General features: G+C 39.6%; 1 protein-coding gene across 3 annotated transcripts in view; it reads left to right on the top strand.

The window, feature by feature from the left end:
• epha6 (eph receptor A6) overlaps positions 1–24178 on the top strand; it is a 164155-nt gene that overhangs the window by 135154 nt on the left and 4823 nt on the right. For 2 of the 3 annotated variants that reach the window (XM_039649534.2, XM_089132185.1), the window contains exons 6-16: positions 8549–8673; positions 8769–8931; positions 9385–9493; positions 11593–11663; positions 11785–11910; positions 12382–12567; positions 16808–16869; positions 18189–18398; positions 18847–18996; positions 20763–20956; positions 21173–21322. In XM_039649534.2, coding sequence (XP_039505468.2) covers positions 8549–8673; positions 8769–8931; positions 9385–9493; positions 11593–11663; positions 11785–11910; positions 12382–12567; positions 16808–16869; positions 18189–18398; positions 18847–18996; positions 20763–20956; positions 21173–21322 — 1546 coding nt within the window. Of the gene's footprint in view, positions 1–8548; positions 8674–8768; positions 8932–9384; positions 9494–11592; positions 11664–11784; positions 11911–12381; positions 12568–16807; positions 16870–18188; positions 18399–18831; positions 18997–20762; positions 20957–21172; positions 21323–24178 lie in introns of all 3 variants that reach the window. The other variant, XM_039649533.2, reaches the window with a different exon arrangement.

Below are 24178 nucleotides of genomic sequence, written 5' to 3'. Positions count from 1 at the left end.
TATTTGAAACAAATATCGACTGGCCTATAAACAGGGCATGCAAACCATGCAAGCACACACACACACACACACACAGTGACTGGTTTGCTATCTTTGTGGGGCATAATGTTTTTTATACCTTACAGACGGTATATTCTATCCCCCCTTACACAGGTTTAAAGGAGTAGTTCACTTTTCAAAAAACTTTGCTGATAATTTACTCACCCGAAACTCAGTCGAAAAGAAATTAAAGTTTTTGTCCATATAATGCACTTCAGTGGGAACCAAACGGTTCAAGGTCCAAAAGACACTTTCAGTACAAACTGCAAACTGTTCAAAGGGCTTTAAACGATTCCAGACGATGAATAAAGGTCTTATTAAACGAAATGATCGCTCATTTAAAAAAATATTAACAAAGTTTAAGTTTTATAAGCTCAAATGTTCGCCTTGCTCTGTACTGTGACGCACGTTTGTGACTCTCCTGTTCGAACTCGTTCATCAAAATGAACGAATCTTTTTCTGAGTCATTTGGTTCAGATACGTTCATTTTGATGAATGAGTTCTAACAGGAGAGTCACAAACGTGCGTCACAGTACAGAGCAAGGCGACCATTTGAGCTTGTAAAACTTAAACTTTGTTTGTTTGTTTTTTTGTTTGTTTTTTTAAATGAGCGATCGTTTCACCTGATAAGACCCTTGTGCATGCACTGAAACTGACTTTTGGACCTTGAACCGTTTGGTTCCCACTGAAGCCCATTATATGGAGAAAAATGCTGAATATTTTCATCAAAAACCTTAATTTTCTTTTCGACTGAAGAAAGCATGACATGGACATCTTGGATGACATGGGGGTGAGAAAATGATCAGCAAAAGTACTACTCCTTTAAGTCCCCACCAGGGGTGCGTTTCCCGTACAACGACGTAGTTCACTGTTTCACTACCATAGTACGATGCATCGTTGGAAAAATCAACTAGCTAGTCACGACTGTTTCCCGAAACCCACTGTCGCAAAGTATCGTTCAACCACGTTGGTTTCGCACATGGTGGAGTAATAACTACTTTTAATGAAACTGTTTGAGATCCAATTAATGCTAGATTTGTTTTATATAAATTACAGACATGTCATCTGAGGACTATTTCTAATTGTTCTCAGTTGTTTTGCTTTATCACCAGACTCAATATTTGGCTCGTTCTTACATTGTAGAGCACATTCGCACATGTGCACTCTTCAAACACGTTACTTCAAATCTTTTGAAAAACTAAAAGACGTAAATTCCATTTGTATGTATGCTGAATAAAAGGCACCGGTTGAACTGAATATCAGCTTGCTTATTTTGCTCAAGATAAGGATTTATTACTTCCAAATGTCATGAAATATAGAAATGATGCTTCTAACCACAGGTCAACAGCTGTCTTTCAAACCACCCAACTTTGCGATGCTGTTTCCGAATGTTCGTTGGAACGATGGTTTTGAACACCGACTCGTTGAATTATGCTGATAATGATGGAACTTGCGACCATAGTTGGCAAACGATGCTTTCGGGAAACACACCCCTGGATAGAAAAAAAAAAAAAACCTGTATATCCTTACTATCTTTCTGAGGGCTCTCTATAGACGTAATGGTTTTTACACTGTACAAACTGTATTTTCTATACCCTTACACTGCCCCTATCCTTAAACCTACCCATCACAGGAAACATTCTGCATTTTTACATTTTCAAAAAAAAAAAAAAAAATCTGTATTTATAAGCATGTTATGGGGACCTCAATATAGGTTCGCACAGTGACACGAGTCCCCATGAGTCTGTGTGCATTCAAGTCCCCACTGGGATAGCAAAACATGTACTGTACACACATCACATACACACTCACACAGAGACTTTTATACTCCTTGTACACACTCCACAAGTAACGACACACATCCATGCACACAGTCATTACAGAAAGAATAAGCTTGTGCACATCTCACATGCCTCTGCACTCATCCTGAGTTCTGCCATATCGACTGCATATTTACTGCAGCTGCTTCATTCTCCAGTTAATTGCTGCTGTTTGTGAGCCTCTGAGAGACCCGTGTGTGTATCTGGGGGTGGATGATTTTTGAGTGTGTTTAGACAAATACTTGATCGTCTTTCATTATTCATCTCTGAATCTGAATTGGAGTTGTTTTCATTGCCGAGAACAAATCAAACATGGCCTTGTCAAACTCTGTGTTGGATCGTCCTGATCTCAGAGCACCTGGTAAACTCATTCGCTGTCGGAGAGATAAAACCTCAGCTGCTGTAAACAGAATGCACACATTCCACATGTTGAAATTCAGTCTTACTATAAAACTTGATTAACCCGGATTGTTAATGCATTACTTGACACCTGACTCACTTAGAAAATGAACTTCATATACAGTACTTGATCTTGTTTTATTAGTGGGGGAGTTGAAACAAAAATGAACATTCTGTCATAATTTACTCACCCTCGAGTTGTTCCAAACTGATATGAATTTATTACTTCTGCTGAAAACAAAAGAAGATATTTTAAAGAATGTTGGTAACCAAACAGTTGATGGACCTTATTGACTTCCATAGTAGTCAATGAGGCCCATCAACTGTTTTATATTCTATCATTTATATATATACATATATACAAACCTACATCTTTCACATGCACACAGTTCAGTATGTCTGGAGCCTGTGCATTAACCACAATGCCACAACTCCACCTACACAACTCTGCTTAGCTGCAGTGAGCTCAGGTTCGCACTCTCAGAAGAAAGTGTGTTCACTTACTGTAACTTGACTATATGAGATACACTTAGAGGAGAAGATTATAGGAGCTATAGGGAAGCATTTATGTTTAATCTTGTATATAATTCTAGGAAGGGAGGGGGTCAAACAGCAATGGGAAATATAATAAGTATGTGCATTAACAGGGCTCTCTTTTACCATCACTTCCTCTCATGCAAGAAAAGTTTTGAAATCAGCAAGTCGTGTAGGTACAGTTGGTGTAAGGACAGTTTCATCTTCGATAAAACAAGAATTTAGGTTGAGTGTTCACTATGTGTGGCCACAAGCGTGTACATGTGCATTTTAATTAAATTGTGCCACATTTCCATTACTGTAATTTTGGCAAACTCTTGAAGAGAATGCAAGGTAAAAATGTATCCTGCGAAAACAAGCAACATCCAATTATCCTTAAAGAGCACCTAGAGCACCTTTTGAAAATGACTGTTCATGTAGTGTGGAATATAGCTCTAAGGGAATGAAAACATCCTGCAAAGATTTATATCTGAAAGTGCACCGTATATAAAGTTATTGTCTTTCAAAAGTGAGAGTCGACTCTGAGTCTATCAAATGAATTGTTTTTGAAACGAGTCATTAGCTGGTACGTCGTGACGTAGATACAAAACATTAGCTCATTGGCCGCTCCCAACAACTGCGCGTGCAGACGGGAGTGTGAACTTGAAGTGACGTCTAGAACACATTCAAAGACGCTGTGTTCTACATTGCAAAGACAGTTTAGCCACTTGTTTTCATTGCCCAGGGACGAGCATGTGAAGAATCAGTGGTTATATTATCAGTTCATATTTGCAACGATACCACAACAGTATAGCCCGAACCTTGTGTTCTCATCATTTTAATGAAACATAAATTAATTCAAATGTGGATTCGCAAGCTGGTTGTTCTCGAAAGAGGGCTCAGTATCCTGTGTATATGGATCAGGTTAGTCCTCCTCCGAATCACAATCTATAAGTATTATTAATAATGTTTGCTGTTATGTTTTCTGTAGCATGTACAATATAGTTATATTGTGTTGTGTGTGTTGTGTACACTCCGCGCAGCTTCTAAGCGGGGTAAAGTTAGTTTTGTTTTTGATATTTTCCAGACATTCATTGAAAAATGGCAATTATCTCCTAAACGACTTTGCCAAATATGACTTCGCTCTATATAATAAACACTGCCCCTCAAAAGCCGCCGCAATGTGAGTTTCGCCGGGAATGCTTGCTCTTGACGGAGACGCGAGTAAGGGACTGTGTGGAAAGTGCACTTTTTTCTGACACGTTTGTTCAAACACTATATACAATTTTCAACACTTGACAAGCTATAATCCTGGTTATGGGCGTTCCGTTGCCGGACAGTCTCTGCCTACGGTTTACCGATAACAACTGACAGGGTCATTTGACCAATCGCCGCGGATTCACGTCACTCAAAGGAGGTGTTTGGGAAAATGAATCGTCGAACGAATCATTTGGGAGTCGTTGAGCAAATCGGGTAAAAATAAATGCATATCATTAGACAAATAAAGTGTTTTTTATCCTTGCATGCACGTTAAATTGTTTTTGGGAACTCCCAAAACAAAAATAGGAACGTTTCAAATGCTATGATAGGGGCTCTTTGATCTGGCTTTAGTGATTGCTTCACTAGTGTGGGATGATTTCTGATTATGAGGGAAAGTCATCATTTAAGCATTGTGCAGCATAGTCTGAAATGATTTGGGTGTAAGAGTCAATGGAATATCTCTTAGCAGAGCAGGAAAGCTAATTAAAATAAAACTGCTGGTCAGCTGTGCATAATGACAGTACATTAGCGCCTCAGTTTTTGCCTCTTCTTTGAACGTATATGTTTGGATGTGTCTGTGTTAGCAGTTTGTCTGGTTATTCTTTATTTTAAGGTGTCTGTGTTACAGTGTAATTATACATTTAGGTACTAATTAACTACGTGTACTTGGAGGGTTAGGAATAGGGGTTGGTTTAAAGTTAGCTGCTGGCAATTAACAGTAGAATGTGTAACAAGGACATTGTAAAATAAAGTTTTGCTCTTTCTCCTTTCACTTTCCTCTTGGTGCTTCAGGCTAAGTAACAAATAAGGCTTTTCAACATGGCAAAAGACCAATTTGTTGTCAGAAACATCATCAAAACTTTTTGAATTCTTCAGATATTAGCCACTTTTACTTGACTGCATTTTTAGTAAACAGTATGTTTTTTTCTATTTGTTATTACTCATTACATTTTGCATGGCACCTTACTTATTCTGCAGCAGTTCATTTCTGCTACAAAAGTGATGTCGCCATCTACAGAGCATTGAAGGTACATTGCATCTTGTGCGTTTTTCCCTTTCTCAGCCAAACTTGTCAACAAGGCTACTTTATGTGAATCATGTGAGTGCATTAGCAGGTAGTTACTGATTTGCATATATGAGAAAAGGACATGGGTTCAGGCAGTGATGAGGCCGAAACCAGAACATCCAGTGCAAGTTGGCTTTGACTGTTTAATTTTACTTTACATTGTTTTATTTATCTCTTATGGGGCCTTTGTAGAAGTTATTGGTTTACTTATGCCCTTTTTGAGCCCTTCAGCTTGACTGAGACTGTGTTTGTAGACATTTAAGAGGCTGTTGTGTCGACCTTGATTTATTGCAATATTAGGTTGTTCAGTTTCATTTCGATTTCAGAAACAATGTCATTTTTCTCCCCAATCTCTTCACTGGCATGTCTCTTAGGTGTTGAGGACTAGTGCATCTTTGAGCTAAATTCGCATACCAGTAAAATACTTTAGCATTGACTTTAGCATTAATTTAGTATGGTTTTCAAGCACACTTTACACCTCAGTTATGTTAAAACAGTCTCTTATGCTCAGCATGACTGCATTAATTTGATCCAACATACAATAGTTTACAAGTATTATTTTATTATTTTACAGTCATTTACTGTATTTAGCAGCCATTACTCCAGTCCAATCAGTCAGTGCCACATGAACCACTATGCTGATTTGGTGCTCAATAAATATTTCTTATTATTATCAATGTAATAATAATAATAATAATAATATTTTTGTGGAAACTCTGATACTTTTTTTCAGAATTCTTTGATGAATCAACTTTTTTGTAACATTATACATGTCTTACTGTCACTTTTGATAGATTAATTGCATCTATGCTGAATAAAAGTATCCAAACAAAAATAAATGACTGACCCCATTTTTTTTTTTTTTTTTACGGTAGTGTACGTGTTTCAGAATGGTTTCTGACTTGTCCAACGTGTCATTAATGATTAAGATAGATACATATTAAATAAATTGTGCCTCTAACCCTCAGCTGTGCTTCACTGGGTCTGTTTTGAGTCAAAATGTCATTTTGTTTTTGCAGCCGGGTTCATCCTCCTGCCCTTTCCCTGGCTGACAACTCCAGCTAAGTTCAGACAGTCACAGAATCAGAAATAGACTTTTTTTTTTTTTTTTTTTTTGCCCTCTCTGTTCCTGGATAATATTCCATTCTGAAATCAATCTCTATCTCTGTAAATAGAGACATGATGAAGCTTCATCATTTATTAAGGTGATGCCTGTTCTCCACAGTCGCTCTGACTTCAATATTTCTGTGCAAACCTACGTGTTTCCTCCTCATGCATGTCTAAAGTAGTCAGATGTCACAGGCTGCACTGTCCATCCCTTCTCAATAAAAGATGAGCTGTCTCTCATGAGAGAGATCCAGCACGTAGCGTCTCCCGCCGCAGTCAAATCAGACAAACATGGGGTTTCCATCAAACATCGTTCCAATACAGTATGTCTCCAACACGCAAATTTACAGAGACATAGTAGATAGAAGAAAGACAGCATTGCACATTTAGTGGTTACCGAGAGAGACAAACAGACGGATAGATTGTGTCACATGTGGTAACCTTAGCAAAGCCGATGTCTTATTCTCTTAACCTTTTTTTCTAATCACTTTGCTGACATCCCAGAGGATCTCAGACAGTTCCACCCAATCCTCCACATCACTGAACGCCGCTCTCTGCTGTTTACCGGCTGCCTAAATCCTCTCTCTCTCTCTCTCTCTCTCTCTCTGCAACTTTGCTATACCTAAAACCCTCCCGTTCCCTGTCCACCCCTTACATTTTCCCAGTTGTTTTAACAGTGAGAGATTGATTACTTTGACAGAGGTAGTGATTACCGTGCTGGCAGTCTCTGTGGGCTTCCAGAGTGAATATTTACCTGGGAGAAATTCAATCAAGCTGGCTAATGCCGTTCACCCACTACTTTAATCTGCTCCAGGATTCAATTAGAGATTGGCTCCACCTACCTGTGGGCGTCATTTCAGTCGCTGGGGTGAAAGGGGAAGAAAAAAAAAAGCTAAATGGTTTCTGTTAAAGCGTACAGTATTAGAAAGAAGCAGCAAACAGTTTTTGTGGTGTACACGATTGTTCGAGCGTGTTTAAATATGAATGTGCACGTACTATCATCTTAAGTGCAGAGGCTTATAGACTTCACTAATTGTGCTAATTGCAAATGGCTTTAGACACAGAGCCTTAATGGATTTTCTTTGTGTTTTTTTTTTCTTGGGTTCTTCCACCTGACTGAGCCATGGCTGAGTGCATTATCTTCACATAGTATTAGCAGAGCTGGCTAATTACAATTATGTTCAAAGTTTAAAAAGCTTGTGTTAAAAGAAAGAAAAAAAAAACATTTCTCTTAAATTGAAACAAAGTATCAGAGCTTGATTTGTTTTGCAATCACATGTGCTATGATGACCAAAGCCACATGGACTCCATACCCATTTGACTCCTTATATACAATTTAAGGACAAAAAGCAGCAAAAAGCTGCAGTCCGTAACTTTTTTACAACATTTACAAAAAAATGTAAAATAAGCTAATACATCAAGAATTCATTTTCTAAACCAATGTTTTTGCGTTATTCTGAATCACTATGGTACACATACATGTATAATAATTGTTTATATTCAGACTACTTTTAGACTGGTATGGGTCGTAACACCCGGAGTAGCCCAATAGCTGCGTCATAGACATAAAACAGAGAGAAGTAACCCTGGCTACAATGTTCTTCCAGATGCATGCAGTTCTAGAAGTTTCGCTTTCTTATTAATAGATGTTGAGATTGTTCCTACTGTAAATAAACATTTAAATTCTTGTTTCAAGGGGACATGTCTTGAAAAAAATGACTTTTTCCATGTTTAAGTGCATAATCGGGTCCCCTGTGCATAAAAAAAATGACAAACTAGTAATTTTGTTTTGGTAAGTCTTTCTCTGCAAGCATGTGTAAAAAGAAAAAGCCGATCAGATTTTGTTCCCCTTCTGAAGTTGGAAGGGTATCTTATTATGATATTACTTAATCTGCATGTTTAAACTCGGAACACACAAAAACGCACGTTTTTGCTCACACCCAAAAAGGGGCACAGTTGACAAGCTATTATTTTGAGTTGATACTTCACATACACGTTCTGGGGACACCATAGCACATCTTGTGGGCATGTCACCTTTAAAGACATTTAAGTGGGATTTGTATCATGTGCATTTACTGTTTAAATTTTTCAATACATTTACAGCATTGATTAATCTAAAATTGAATTAGAGACACCCATGTGTATTATTGTAAAATGGCCAATTATAGCACATGACATTACGAGACAATGGCTTTGTTGGTGCTGTTAATCTTTTTGAGCACCAGATGGGAGTAAAGTGACCTGTGTAGAAAAGCTTTCAGCTCATTCATATGGAAAGCCCTATTGCTTTTGTTTGTAAATCACCCTCACTAACTATTTTTTTATGGTTGTTTTTACTTCTCAGGTCCATCTCTGGTAGGTGTGGTGAGAAAGGACTGGGCATCTCAAACTAGTATCGCCCTCTCCTGGCAGGAAACTGAACTGCCACATGCTGCCATCCTGGATTACGAGATCAAATATTATGAAAAGGTAACTCACCAAGACTGAAAACACATTTACATAATAAACGTTACATAATGACCATTATGCTAAATAAAATAAAATGTCTTACTCTTTATGTTTAGGAACAGGAACAGTTAAGTTACTCCTCTACACGCACAAAATCCCCAAGCGCAATAGTGACAGGACTAAAGCCCTCAACGGTTTACGCGTTCCATGTGCGCGCTCGTACCCTCGCTGGCTTCAGCAGTTACAGCCCCAAATTTGAGTTTGCCACAGGAGATGAAAGTAAGCGTTTCTCTAAAAATGCCTCATTTCAATACCTGTTAGCCTAAAACACTGCAGTTATGCCCAATTTTCTAAGATTGTGGTCATACCATGTCAGCTGCGTGAGCAGAGATTTAAAAAAAAAAAATGTTTGACGGGAACATTTTCTGTTTACAATGAATACCCTATGATTTCAGTTCTTGAATATTTTTTCAACTGCTGTTTGGCGTTATTTTAGTGCACAGACTGTATGTAAATTACTACCATCCTCTCTCCTGGCATCAAGGCTATTTCTGATAGAATGAGATTGCGGACATCACATGAATGTCAAACCACTGGTCAAACCGATCACATGAACTTGTGTGAAAAAGTGACTTTATTGTTTTGTGCTTTGTTTTTTTCTTCTTCTCTCGTTCTCTCTCACATACACGCAAACGCACACACTCACTCACTCATTATCTTTCACTTTGTCAGACTCTGAGGAGGCAGCTGATCAGGGCCAGGTGTTGGTGATTGTTACAGCCACGGTGGGGGGTTTCTCTCTCCTCGTCATTCTCACCCTCTTCCTTCTCATCACTGGCAGGTAATTAGGGAGCAAATAATGAAATAACGAGAGGGCAGATTAATACGCTCTAGGATTGATGAACAGATGTTGGGTTTCTATCTATCTATCTATCTATCTATCTATCTATCTATCTATCTATCTATCTATCTATCTATCTATCTGTCTGTCTGTCTGTCTGTCTGTCTGTCTGTCTGTCTGTCTGTCTGTCTGTCTGTCTGTCTGTCTGTCTATCTCTCTCTCTATCTATCTATCTATCTATCTATCTATCTATCTATCTATCTATCTATCTATCTATCTATATATATATATATATATATATATATGTTTCTATCTATCTATCTATCTATCTATCTATCTATCTATCTATCTATCTATCTATCTATCTATCTATCTATCTATCTATCTATCTATCTATATATCTATCTATCTATCTATCTATCAATTTAATTCAATTCAAATTGCTTTATTGGCATGACTGTACATATTACAATATTGCCAAAGCTTGTAACACTGAAGACAGTAATAATAACAAAGTATTATAACAACTTAAATTAAAATGTACAAATTAAATTAATTGCAAAAAATAACAGTGTAACAGATTATAATTTCTATGAACGTTTGATACCACAGTGTTTTAACATACATATATACACACATACACACATTACTGAGGGTCACTGTGGTGGACATTAGGGAAACACACTGAGGTCACACACACACATTCACCAACTGTCTCTCAGGCTGTGGCACTGAGACAGATCTCATCTGTCTCAGGCTGTGGCACTGAGACACTATCTATCTATCTATCTATCTATCTATCTATCTATCTATCTATCTATCTATCTATCTGTCTGTCCGTCCGTCCGTCCGTCCGTCCGTCCGTCCGTCCGTCCGTCCGTCCGTCCGTCCGTCCGTCCGTCCGTCCGTCCGTCCGTCCGTCCGTCCGTCCGTCCGTCCGTCCGTCCGTCCGTCCGTCCGTCCGTCCGTCCGTCCATCCATCCATCCATCCATCCATATATATATATATATGTTTCTATCTATCTATCTATCTATCTATCTATCTATCTATCTATCTATCTATCTATCTATCTATCTATCTATCTATCTATCTATCTATCTATCTATCTATCTATCTATCTATCTATCTATCTATCTAGCTAGCTAGCTAGCTAGCTAGCTAGCTAGCAAATAATGAGAGGGCAGATAAATGTGCTCCAGGATTGATGAACAGATGTTGTCTATCTACATATCTATGTTTCTATCTATGTTTCTATCTATCTATCTATCTATCTATCTATCTATCTATCTATCTATCTATCTATCTATCTATCTATCTATCTATCTATCTATCTATCTATCTGTCTGTCTGTCTGTCTGTCTGTCTGTCTGTCTGTCTATCTATCTATCTATCTATCTATCTATCTATTCCTGCCTGTCTTTCTGTGGATGTCATGGATACGTATTTTCTTTAATTTACTAATTTACCCTTAATTTAGCTTCTTGCTTATCCATCCATCTCCTAATAGGCCTGTTGGCCACGGAGCACCTTTCTATTTTCCGATTGGCTGAGCCATGTCGCTGCCTAATTAGTCGGAATGCTGCAGCCTCCCGGCATCGGCCGTGTCTGCTGCCATGAAATGGCCTGCTGTGAGACTGACAGCAAGCTTAAACATGCCACACAGTCTTGTGATTTGCAATATCAGCATGTGCAGCACACCGTGTGAAACCTCAGTCAGCCAGACCCTGTGCCACCACATCCCCGCACAGCTGCATGGGCTGATGGCACGGTGTTCAGCTGCTCCTGCAGATTTTTTGAGCATCTCGAAAATAATCCAAGAGCTCTTGATGACAGACAAATCAGTGTCCTCATTTGGCGAGGAAAGAAATTAGAAATTTCTCTTTGGAGTTGATTTTAATTTCAACTTTTGAGGGTTCTGAGGATACATTTACCCATGTCTTAAGTTTTTATGGTTACCGATTATGAGTGCTGTCCATTCAGGACCACAGACAGAAACACTGACTTCAGAACCATGGACAGTGCTGAAGTCTCTGAAGTATGTGTTAAATGTGGACAGTATGTCAACAAAATCAATTACGATTCTCTTTTTTTTGAACAGGTGTCAGTGGTACATAAAATCTAAGATAAAGTCAGAAGACAAAAAAAGAACGCAGTATCAAAATGGTCATGGTATGAGACCTTAATTAACCCACACTCACTCACATACACACATACTGTATATTCTGATTTATTCATATTTTCATCAAATTAAAAAAAAAAACGGATTTCAACCTTTGACATGTTTTTATAGTGCCATTCCCAGGATTAAAGACTTACATTGACCCAGACACTTATGAGGACCCTTCACAGGCCGTTCATGAGTTTGCCAAGGAAATCGATCCATCACGTATCCGAATCGAAAGGGTCATCGGAGCAGGTCAGAGCTCTTTTTACTGCACACTTCAGTCTGTGCCTCAGCGGCCCATAATCCACTCCAGCTTTATGCAACATGGGTTATTAGTGAGAAATAAAATAGTCGGAAGATAAGTTCTTAAAAAAAAATGCTTAAATTTTCTTCGTTAATATTTCTCTCCTTTAGTCTCTAGATCTAGGCTATGGTTTGTCTAATTAAAATATATATCAGCTCATTTTCACAGTTAAGATCTTAAATGTCTCTCTGAAAAATCACTTTGTTATTCTCAGAAGACAAAATGATTAGAATGTAATCTTCAGTGAGAAAAGTTGGAAATAATTCAATGAGAAATAATTGTTACAAGCAGACACAATGCCATTGTAAAGTGAACGTGTTTGTTTGATATAGTTTGACTGCCACCTAGTGTTTAGTATATACTAGTGCGGTAACCCTAAATACTACGACGGTGAGTATGGACTTTAGTGTGTTCTGCAGGCGAGTTTGGGGAGGTGTGTAGTGGCCGTCTCCGTATCCCAGGAAAAAAGGAAATTCCCGTGGCTATAAAGACTTTGAAGGGAGGATACACTGAACGTCAGAGACGGGACTTCCTGCGAGAGGCGAGCATCATGGGACAGTTTGATAACCCTAACATCATCAGGCTGGAGGGCGTGGTCACAAAGAGTAAGGAACTTTATGCCTTCTTTTGCATTCTGAAGATGCGAATTTAATAGCTCACTGATAACATATACACTACTGTTCAAATATATAATATAATATATAATATAATAAATATTAAATAAATAAAAACATTAATATAGTGTAATATTATTACAATGTAAAATAATAATAACAATAATGTTCTATTTGTAATATTAAAGAAAAATATCTGTTAAAAAAAACCCTCATAATTAGTATTATTTATTTATTTATTTTATTTTATTAATTTATTTTGTATGGGCTTTTTTTAGTTTTACTTACCCCAAAAGTTAAGATAACTTTTTAATTTTATCTGTTCACACAGTATACATTTGACAAATCAATTGGATAAAGACAGTAAATTATGTGTAGTTTGTCTATAGTTAATCATTCTAATATGCTGATTTGGTGCTCAAGAAATATTTCTTACTATAATCAATATTGAAAACAGTTCAATATTGCATTCTTTGATAAATAGACAACAGCATTTATTTGAAATAGAGTAGAACACATTAAATGCATTTACTGTCACTTTTGATCAATTTAATTAATTATTGCTGAACAAAAGTGTTCATTTATTAAAAAAAAAAAAATCTTACAGACCCCAAGCGGTTTAACTGTAGTGTAATACCCTTCATTAATGAGTTAATTCATAATTCTGTCAGTAATCACTCACCCTCATGTTGTCCCAACCCCGTAAGACTTTCGTTCATCTTCGGAACACAAATTAAGAAATTTTTGATGAAATCTTAGAGCTGAATCACTCCTCCATAGGCTTCTTAAGGGATGGAATAATAAGGCACTGGCAGCAGGATGCCGGTTGGTGTGAGCAGCGAGGAACTCACTAGTTTGATTCAATGACGGTATGCAGAAGAACCACAGCATGGTCAACGGATGGCGTCAACAGCAAGTAAGATGCTACTATGGGGCAGCCTCCTCATCACCTTTGTTGTTGCACCTTTGTGCACCAAGTGGTGACCGGCACGGAGGCCCAAAGAGGCAGTCTGGTGGGGGCACGGCCTGTGGCGATGAGGGGAACGTCAGCATGCTGAAGTAGCTGGGAGCTGATAGTGGAAAACTTGCACACAGGTGGCTCACATCTGATGGCCACAGCATCACTGTATCTTGAGTGCCAGTGGGCGGCTGAGAGAGCACTGTGAGCGTCTGGGCAGCCCTTTTAGTATGGAAGAACATGGGTGGCAATATTCAATTTGAAATGTAATATGCAAAATGACAATGCATTCTGTATTTAAATGTACATTTTGCATTACCATTCTAGCAACGTTTGGTGCAAAATGAAAATGGAAATGAAATTACATAATTTACATTTGCCATTTCATACACTAGTTTTAATATGCATATTGACACGCTTTATAAGTGGCAAAATTAAAATGAAAATGCATTACAGAAATTATTAGATATGTGTAATATGTTCAAGCAAAAACTTTGGCAAAATGATCATTCAAATGTTATTTTTATTAATTGCATTTACACTCACAGTCAAGACACTTGCGATTGCATTTTCATGAAATGTCCCGCAATGGATGTATCAAAATTCAATGTGCTCATTGAAAATGCATTCCGAGCCGATCACGCCCCCTCCTGCCTTGTCAATCACTGCATCAAGGCGGGGCTCGGCAACAACAGGGAAACATAACATGTTATGGCCATGTTACGTGTTATATGTGTATCAATTGAGAACGACGAGGTGTTTGACCATTGTCAATGTGTAAGCCCCAACCATGACCTACCCAGATGAGGAAAAGGAGGCTTTCTACCAGGAGCTGACAACGATTGTAAGCAAAGTCCCCCCACAGCACAAGCTGTTAGTTGCGGGTGAATGCAAGGGTGGGAAGTGACTGTGAAACCTATGCTGGAATTATCGGAAAGTTTGGCAAAGGTAAAAAGAACATCAATGGAGACCTCCTCGACAAGAGCGACGAACACTTCCGTCAGACAGCCAGATAAGAACTTCTTCACATGGAAACACCCACGCTCTGGACACTACCATCTGTTAGACTACATTGTTACCCGTAGGAGCGGGCTTCATAAGATCATGTGCACCAAGGTCATGCGTGGGGCGGAGTGTTCGACTGACAATTACCTTGTGAGGTGTCAGATCAGACACAAGATAACCTTGCCAAGGCGAAAAACTAAAGGCACAACCCCTAAAAAAACTTGACCTTAGAAAGCTTGCAAATGAAGAGCATTGCAGAAGACTGGCTGAAACTGTGTCATCTGGTGCAAAGGTCAAAACAGTAGGATCAGAATACATTGAAGAACAATGGCCAGCACTGAAGAAGAAACAGAAATGACCCCACAGTGTAGGACATCTGACTGGTTTCAGGAACATGATGAGGAGATCAAGAAGCTGCTGGATGAAAAACACCTCTTGCATAAGCGACATCTGCGGGAAAACTCTAATAGAATGCTGTTGAGAAAACGCATTAGAAAACAAAAAAGTGTTCTTGACGCTTGATAAAATTAAGATTGAGCCACTGTAGTCAATTACTTTTGGGCCGGCCAGTTTCGATCCCTTGTGAAGCCTATGGAGGAGTGAGGCAGCTCTCAGATTTAATAAAAAATATCTTAATTTGTGTTCCGAAGATAAACGAAAGTCTTACGGGGTTGGAACAACATGAGGGGGAGTAATTACTGACAGAAATTTCATTTTTGGGTCAACTAACCCAACACAGCCGTATCTGAAAAGCATGGCAGACTATGAATACATAAATGCATAAATAAAACAGATATGGAAATTGTGAAGATGTGTATTGCTGATGAAAGATACAAATTGCTTGCATGAAACTGATTACAGAATAACTTGGATCATCATTAGCCAGCTGTTTTCTCTCTGTATAAAACAAACTTGACCCGCTATGTTTGTTACACCCACATAATCTGTCTGACACGCGCACAATCAATGATTTCACCCTAAACATCGAACTGCCTTCAACCTCCATAATGAGCCAGAAAAACTACTTTCTCAGAGAGTCTAGTGTTATATCACGTCTTTCATCTATTCTACCTTTCACTACCATGCTACTAGATATTAACCCTCTGTGGTCTGAGGTGTTTTCTGGGTCCTGGAGGTGTTCTGACATGCTCTGAATATTTGTGCTTTTTCTGTTACTTGTGACATTTTCATGACTAAAGTCTGATTACACTGTATTCAGCATAAACTCTGCTACAGTAATATGTCAGCAGCATGTATGTAAACGTTTGTAGTTTTGAGATAATGACATTTAAGCATGGTTTGTGAAAAACAAAACAAAAAAGGTCACTGAAAAAAGGTCATAAAACTTATACTAATTATTTCCTCGCAAGACTTTTGGGTAACACTTTATAATAACTACACGCTAATAATCATTAGTTAAGCATGAGTAAACCATTAATTCATCATTCATAAAGCATTAATAGACATTAATAAGCAGTTCATAAATACAGCTATAAATGCTTTCTTCTTGATTTAAAAGCATATCTATAATTTGTTTAATAATTGTATTTTCATCCTTTATTAATGATCAATTTATCATTTCTAAATGAAGAATTGCAGTTTTTATGAGCCAGTTATTTAAGAGTTTTCAGTGGTTCATACGATTACTTAGAGCGAGTAAGTAAATGATTAATAAACTATTTAAATGTACATTCATACATCTTATTATTCAGACATTGATGGTTACTTAATGTGTTAATAAATGCTTTATTAACATGTATTAATGCTGTAATTAAGGGTTAATTTGGGTAGTTATAAAGCATTTAGTAGTGGTCAGTTAACTATGTTCGTGAGCTCATCTAAAGTGAGGACTAGTCATGCCTTGTAAAGCATTTTTAAAGGCTGTAAAATATTTCTATGTTCTGTATCACTGCGTTGTGTTTGTTACATTTTACTGTTTAGAAGATTGACGAGTCTTTAAATCACCTTTATAAATGCTTTACAAAGCATGAATAGTCCTCACTTTAGATTAGGTCACAAAAATAGTTAACTGACCACTACTAAATGCTTTATAACTACCTGTATTTACTACATTTACTTACACTTTCTAAGTGATCTTATGAATGACTGACAACTCTTAAACAACTGGTTTGTAAATAATGCTATACTTCATTTAGAAATTATTAAAGACAGGAATGAGTAATGTGGCAATGTCTGTCCCATTTCCCTCTGTTTCTTTCTCTGTAACTTAGTCCAGTACTTACAGGTGTCCTGTTTTCCTCTTTGTAGGTCGGCCTGTGATGATAGTGGTGGAATACATGGAGAATGGCTCCTTGGACTCTTTTCTGAGGGTACGTTTAATAGAAATATGGCATACCACTCTCAACATTGTTCATAAACAGCGCGTAACTACAAAGAGCATTTTGCAATTTGCCAGCAGATGTATAGTTGATGTGAAATGCTTTTGGAAATTTACATGCCCTGCAATATGAAAGTTTAAAACAGTGTTTTTAAATCAGGGTTCCAAAGCAAACTAAGACAAAACGAGCAATAAAGTAATACAAAATTACTCAAAATCAAGATATTTCTCAATTTAATTCACTCTTCAACAACTTTTTTCTATATTCTGTATTTCTATAACTGTAAACGCCATGTTTAGGGATAAAATCTGATTCGAAAGCCAATTGCTTCACCACTGTGCAACGAAGGCTGTTCCAATACGAAGGCTCCTTTAAATGCGGCCTTAAAATGCATTTTCGAACTCAATAAATAATATAACCGATGGATCCTTCGCGTCCCACTCTACCCCAGAATTCATCGCTCATCTTTATTTCAAATGCCATTTTGCTTATTATTTTACTACAGTAGGTATAATAATTGGTCATGATACCTGTTTCTTAACTGTTATATTAATACTTATTTAATTTCTTTAGAAGAAAAAAAAAATATTCATTAACAATTTGTCATGGACTAAAAATATCCAGTTCATAAGAGTCATATGTTTGTGAATCAGACTAAATGGTGCTGTTTAGATTTACTAAACAAACCTGTAATACAAGTCATTTTGTTCAGGAATCGGGCTACATTGTTCACTATGTGTTACAGGCTTTAGATTCAGTAGTGTTGAACAGCAATGCAGGGAAAATGGTGAAAGTATTTCATTATGGTTTCATCCACATTCCACCACAAACGCACCTTAAATAAACCGAACGTCATTAAAATCATTTGGTTTCAGTATTTGAAAAAAAATAGAATCAGTTGTGAAAAAGATTCTTCGATCGGTTCTTAACTCCAGTTATTGCATGGTATTACTTTTATTGAGAATAATATTTATATTTTTAGAAGGCAATTTATCACAGAACTATTTAAAATGAAATAGTCAAGGATATATGGAATCAGTAGGTCATAGCACCTTCTGTAACGCACCCATTTTATATGGTCTTTTATACTAATTATAAAATCATTTTTGTTTTGTTCATTTGATGTCGATTAAAACAGGCCAATGAACATGTTATGCTTTAACTACCCAAACAAAAACGAATGTTCTTTTTTTGTTGTTGCAATCAGGTCTGGTTAAAGTTGAATATATTTTTTGGTTCATTTCTGATAAAATATAGACATCTCCAACTCTTCTTTTGCATCCTTTGGCTCCTCTTCTTGCCTTTTGTAGAAGCATGACGGGCACTTCACCGTGATCCAGCTGGTTGGTATGCTGCGTGGCATTGCCTCCGGTATGATGTACCTGTCTGACATCGGCTATGTCCACCGGGACCTGGCAGCACGAAATATTCTTGTGGATGACAACCTGGTGTGTAAAGTGTCGGACTTCGGTCTGTCCAGGGTGCTGGAGGACGACCCGGAGGCAGCTTACACCACCACAGTAAGCCACATACACCCACTTCAATATTGGTTCATTTAAATTCAGGGCTGTTCAGAGTTAATAACAATCTGTGCTTCTTAGACAGCCAAAGCTGATCCAGAATCTCTGGAGCTTAGCACTACTCTGCTTGTTTTGTGTTATTGAATTGGATTGGGTTGATCTAAGCAGTATAACATGAGATTAAGGGCTTATTCTGAGAAGTGATTAAGTAATTAGATCTATAATAAGAAGCTAAATGAGTCTGAATACTTCTAAACTTTTTTTTTATGCAGGGGCCTGAGTGTGTTGCTTCACTAAACAGTATTTCACATTCCACAGAAAACTCAATTATTATGACTTATCATTAAATAAAAAGCAATCTGCATCTCCATTGATTATACACGCCTATACACACAAATATATTGGCTGATTGCTATTATCATGAAAAGAAAAGATTTTGTTTTGTCAGGGGGGTAAAATCCCTATCCGCTGGACTGCTCCGGAGGCAATTGCATTCAGAAAGTTTTCCTCAGCCAGTGATGCTTGGAGCTACGGTATTGTCATGTGGGAAGTGATGTCATATGGGGAACGGCCCTACTGGGAGATGTCCAATCAAGATGTGAGTAATTTGGCCTATTCTTGTTACTAAATTCTAGGCAGGCAGTTGTTGTTGTGTTTGTTGTTGTTGTTTTTAGCATACAGTAATTTGACTATATGTGTGTATATATATATACACACACACACAGTGGGGCCAAAAAAAGTATTTAGTCAGCCACTGATTGTGCAAGTTCTCCTACTTAAAATAATGAAAGAGGTCTGTAATTTTCATCATAGGTACACTTCAACTATGAGAGACATAATGAGAAAAAAAAATCCAGGAAATCACATTGTAAGATTTTTAAATAATTTATTTGTAAATTTTGGTGGAAAATAAGTATTTGGTCACCTACAAACCAGCAAGATTTCTGGCTCTCACAGACCGGTAACTTCTTCTTTAAGAAGCTCTTCTGTCCTCCACTCGTTACCTGTATTATTGGCATCTGTTTGAACCCATTATGTGTATAAAAGACACCTGTCTACAGCCTCAAACAGTCACACTTCAAACTCAACCATGGCCAAGACCAAAGTGCTGGCGAAGGACAACAGGAAGAAAATTGTAGACCTGCACCAGGTTGGGAAGAGTGAATCTACAATAATTCAAAGGCAATCAGCTTGGTGTGAAAAAAAATCAACTGTGGGAGCAATTGTAAGAAAATGGAAGACATAAAAGACCGCTGATAATCTCCCTAGATCTGGGGTTCCATGCAAGATCTCATCCCTTCGGGTCAAAATGATCATGAGAACAGTGAGCAAAAGTCCCAGAACTACACGGAGGGACCTGATGAATGACCTGCAGAGAGCTGGGACCAAAGTAGCAAAGACTACCATAAGTAACACATTACACCTAGAGGGACTCAAATCCTGCAGTGCCAGACGTGCCTCCTGTTTAAGCCAGTACATGTCCAGGTCCATCTGAAGTGTGCCAGAGTGCATATGGATGATCCAGAAGAGGATTGGGAGAATATCATGTGGTCAGATGAAACCAAAATAGAACTTTTTGGAAAATAAACTCAACTCGTCGTGTTTGGAGGAGGTGTGGTGATGGGGCATTGGACAAGACACATGCCTTTGGTGTGAGAGACCCGGGTTCGAATCCACTGTGAGACACCAATGTGTACCTGAGCAAGACACTTAACCTAGTTGCTCCAGAGGCGTGCGACCTCTGACATATATAGCAATTGTGAGTCACTTTGGATAAAAGTGTCAGCTAAATGAATAAATGTAAATGGAGGAAGAAGAATGCAAAGTTGCATCCCAAGAACGCCATACCTACTGTGAAGCATGGGGGAGGAAACATCATGCTTTGGGGCTGTTTTTTTTTTTTCTGCAAAGGGGACAGGAAAACTGATCCGTTTTGAGAGAATAATGAACGGGGCCATGTATCGTGAGATTTTAAGCCAAAACCTCCTTCCATCAATGAGAGCCTTGAAGATGGAACATGGCTGGATCTTCCAGCATAACTATGATCCCAAATATATTTAATCTCCCAGAATGTCATTTCCTGTTAGATTTTTCTGAAATTTGTATTCTATTTGTATTCTATTTGTCTATTTGTTAAATCATCTTCCCTTGGTATGTGGCCTATTTTAATTCAAATTAAAATTATTCTCGCTAATTATTTTATACACCCAACCATTGGGGGATCCAGTATTTGGCTGAAGTATTTTATACCTTTGATGGCCTGCCTGAAGTATTTTATACCTTTGATGGCCTCCCTAAAATTGCATTAATAAAATGAACTTGTAGAATTTATATCCCAGTAAGGTTCTGTGTATCTTTCTGCAGGTAATTCTGTCTATAGAGGAGGGCTACAGGCTCCCTGCACCCATGGGCTGCCCTGTGGCCCTGCACCAGCTCATGCTTCTCTGCTGGCAGAAGGAACGCAGTCGACGACCTCGGTTTAATGACGTGGTCAGCTTCCTTGACAAGCTGATCCGCAATCCCAGCAGCCTGCTCACACTGGTGGAGGATGTTAATAGGTAGAACGATCACAGCAACACTATAAAATCTACATTTTACTTTATTGCTTTCTAGAATGAAAATAAGTGCCAGTACTGAAATTGTTAGTATTTACTTACAGAAAACTCTGATTGAACTTGACTGTTGTCTCTTGCCTCATTGTAAATGATTTTTTAGAATTTCCTTGCCTGCTAGACTGGTGTCTCACGTACAGAATGTGTTGTGTGTTTAAACAGCTTCCCTGAATCCCCTGAGGATTTGCCAGACTACCCTTTGTTCATATCCATCGGTGATTGGTTGGATTCCATTAAAATGAGTCAATACAAGAACAACTTCATAGCAGCAGGGTACACAACCCTGGATTCCATATCCACCATGAGTATTGAGTGAGTGCTACTGCAAGTTCTGTTTATCGCTTTGTACATTGTAACATAACATTTCTAATCAGTCTTTTGAGCTGTCTTATATTCATTAAAGGGAGAGTTCACTCAAAAATGAAAATTAGCCCATGATTTACTCACCCTGGAGCTATAGGTGTATATGACATTCTTCGTTGTCATAATGTCCTTTGTAAAAAAATGTACTGGCTCTTCCAAGCTTTATAATAAGAGTGAATGGCTGTATGTGTCATGGGGTGGTTGTGGAAAGGAAAGCGAGGACTCAAATGCAGAGAATTAATGTTTAATGAAAAGTAGAAAATAAATCCAGAACTAAATAAATAACTAAATAAAACAGGTAACTGAACAGGTCAAAAATCGGAACACGAGTAGACATCATATAAGACCCCTCGGGCGACCAGGGAGGTAAAGACCCCTCGGGCGGCCAGGGCGGAGATGCCATCTCAGGACCAGACACCGGCTCAGAAACAGACACCAAAACTGTAACAGCCACACGAACACACACAAACACAGAAACAAACACTGGATCTGGAACAGGCACTGGCTCAGGCTTCAGCTGTGGAACAGGCACTGGCTCTGGAACAGGCTCCGGCCCTGGAACGGCAGACCCTGGCTCCGGCTCTGGAATAGCAGATTCCGGCATATCCAGGATCCACGCCAGATGTTCCAAACAGTCCATAAGTGCCTTGGCGGTCGCATAAATGGGCATCTCCTGAAATGGGCTTCTCCTTTGTGCACAGTTTCTGATTGGGCAGACGTGACGTGAGGAGTCTCTGGCTGGGCAAACGTGACGTGAAAAGTCTCTGGCTGGGCAGACAGAACGTGAACAGTCTCTGACTGGGCAAACGTGACGTGAACAGTCTCTGACTGGGCAAACGTGACGTGAAAAGTCTCTGGCTGGGCAGACAGAACGTGAACAGTCTCTGACTGGGCAAACGTGACGTGAACAGTCTCTGACTGGGCAAACGTGACGTGAAAAGTCTCTGGCTGGGCAGACGGAACGTGAACAGTCTCTGGCTGGGCAAACAGGATGTGAACAGTCTCTGGCAGAGCAGACAGAACGTGAACAGTCTCTGGCTGGGCAAACGTGACGTGAAAAGTCTCTGGCTGGGCAAACGTGACGTGAACAGTCTCTGGCTGGGCAAACAGGACATGAACAGTCTCTGGCAGGGCAGACAGAACGTGAAAAGTCTCTGGCTGGGCAAACGTGACGTGAAAAGTCTCTGGCTGGGCAAACGTGACATGAACAGTCTCTGACTGGGCAAACGTGACGTGAAAAGTCTCTGGCAGGGCAGACAGAACGTGAACAGTCTCTGACTGGGCAGACGGAACGTGAACAGTCTCTGGCTGGGCAAACGTGACGTGAAAAGTCTCTGGCTGGGCAGACGGAACGTGAACAGTCTCTGGCTGGGCAAACGTGACGTGAAAAGTCTCTGGCTGGGCAAACAGGACATGAACAGTCTCTAGCAGAGCAGACAGAACGTGAACAGTCTTTGGCTGGGCAAACGTGACATGAACAGTCTCTGGCTGGGCAGACGGAACGTGAACAGTCTCTGGCAGAGCAGACAGAACGTGAACAGTCTCTGGCTGGGCAGACAGAACGTGAACAGTCTCTGGCTGGGCAAACGTGACATGAACAGTCTCTGGCTGGGCAAACAGGATGTGAACAGTCTCTGGCAGAGCAGACAGAACGTGAACAGTCTCCGGCTGGGCAAACGTAACATGAACAGTCTCTGGCTGGGCAGACGGAACGTGAACAGTCTCTGGCAGAGCAGACAGAACGTGAACAGTCTCTGGCTGGGCAGACAGAACGTGAACAGTCTCTGGCTGGGCAGACAGAACGTGAACAGTCTCTGGCTGGGCAAACGTGACGTGAACAGTCTCTGGCTGGGCAAACAGGACATGAACAGTCTCTAGCAGAGCAGACAGAACGTGAACAGTCTTTGGCTGGGCAAACGTGACATGAACAGTCTCTGGCTGGGCAGACGGAACGTGAACAGTCTCTGGCAGAGCAGACAGAACGTGAACAGTCTCTGGCTGGGCAGACAGAACGTGAACAGTCTCTGGCTGGGCAAACGTGACATGAACAGTCTCTGGCTGGGCAAACAGGATGTGAACAGTCTCTGGCAGAGCAGACAGAACGTGAACAGTCTCCGGCTGGGCAAACGTAACATGAACAGTCTCTGGCTGGGCAGACGGAACGTGAACAGTCTCTGGCTGGGCAGACGGAACGTGAACAGTCTCTGGCAGAGCAGACAGAACGTGAACAGTCTCTGGCTGGGCAGACAGAACGTGAACAGTCTCTGGCTGGGCAAACGTGACATGAACAGTCTCTGGCTGGGCAAACAGGATGTGAACAGTCTCTGGCAGAGCAGACAGAACGTGAACAGTCTCTGGCTGGGCAAACGTGACGTGAAAAGTCTCTGGCTGGGCAGACAGAACGTGAACAGTCTCTGACTGGGCAGACGGAACGTGAACAGTCTCTGACTGGGCAAACGTGACGTGAAAAGTCTCTGGCAGGGCAGACAGAACGTGAACAGTCTCTGACTGGGCAGACGGAACGTGAACAGTCTCTGGCTGGGCAAACAGGATGTGAACAGTCTCTGGCAGAACAGACAGAACGTGAACAGTCTCTGGCTGGGCAAACGTGACGTGAAAAGTCTCTGGCTGGGCAGACAGAACGTGAACAGTCTCTGACTGGGCAAACGTGACGTGAAAAGTCTCTGGCTGGGCAGACAGAACGTGAACAGTCTCTGGCTGGGCAAACGTGACGTGAACAGTCCCTGGCTGGGCAAACAGGACATGAACAGTCTCTGGCAGAGCAGACAGAACGTGAACAGTCTC

The sequence above is a fragment of the Pimephales promelas genome, chromosome 6 (genome assembly GCF_988280905.1).
Source record: "Pimephales promelas chromosome 6, fPimPro1.hap1.1, whole genome shotgun sequence".
Classification (NCBI taxonomy): domain Eukaryota; kingdom Metazoa; phylum Chordata; class Actinopteri; order Cypriniformes; family Leuciscidae; genus Pimephales; species Pimephales promelas.
Note: the sequence above shows the minus strand (reverse complement) of the source record. Positions and strands in the feature narration are given on the sequence as shown.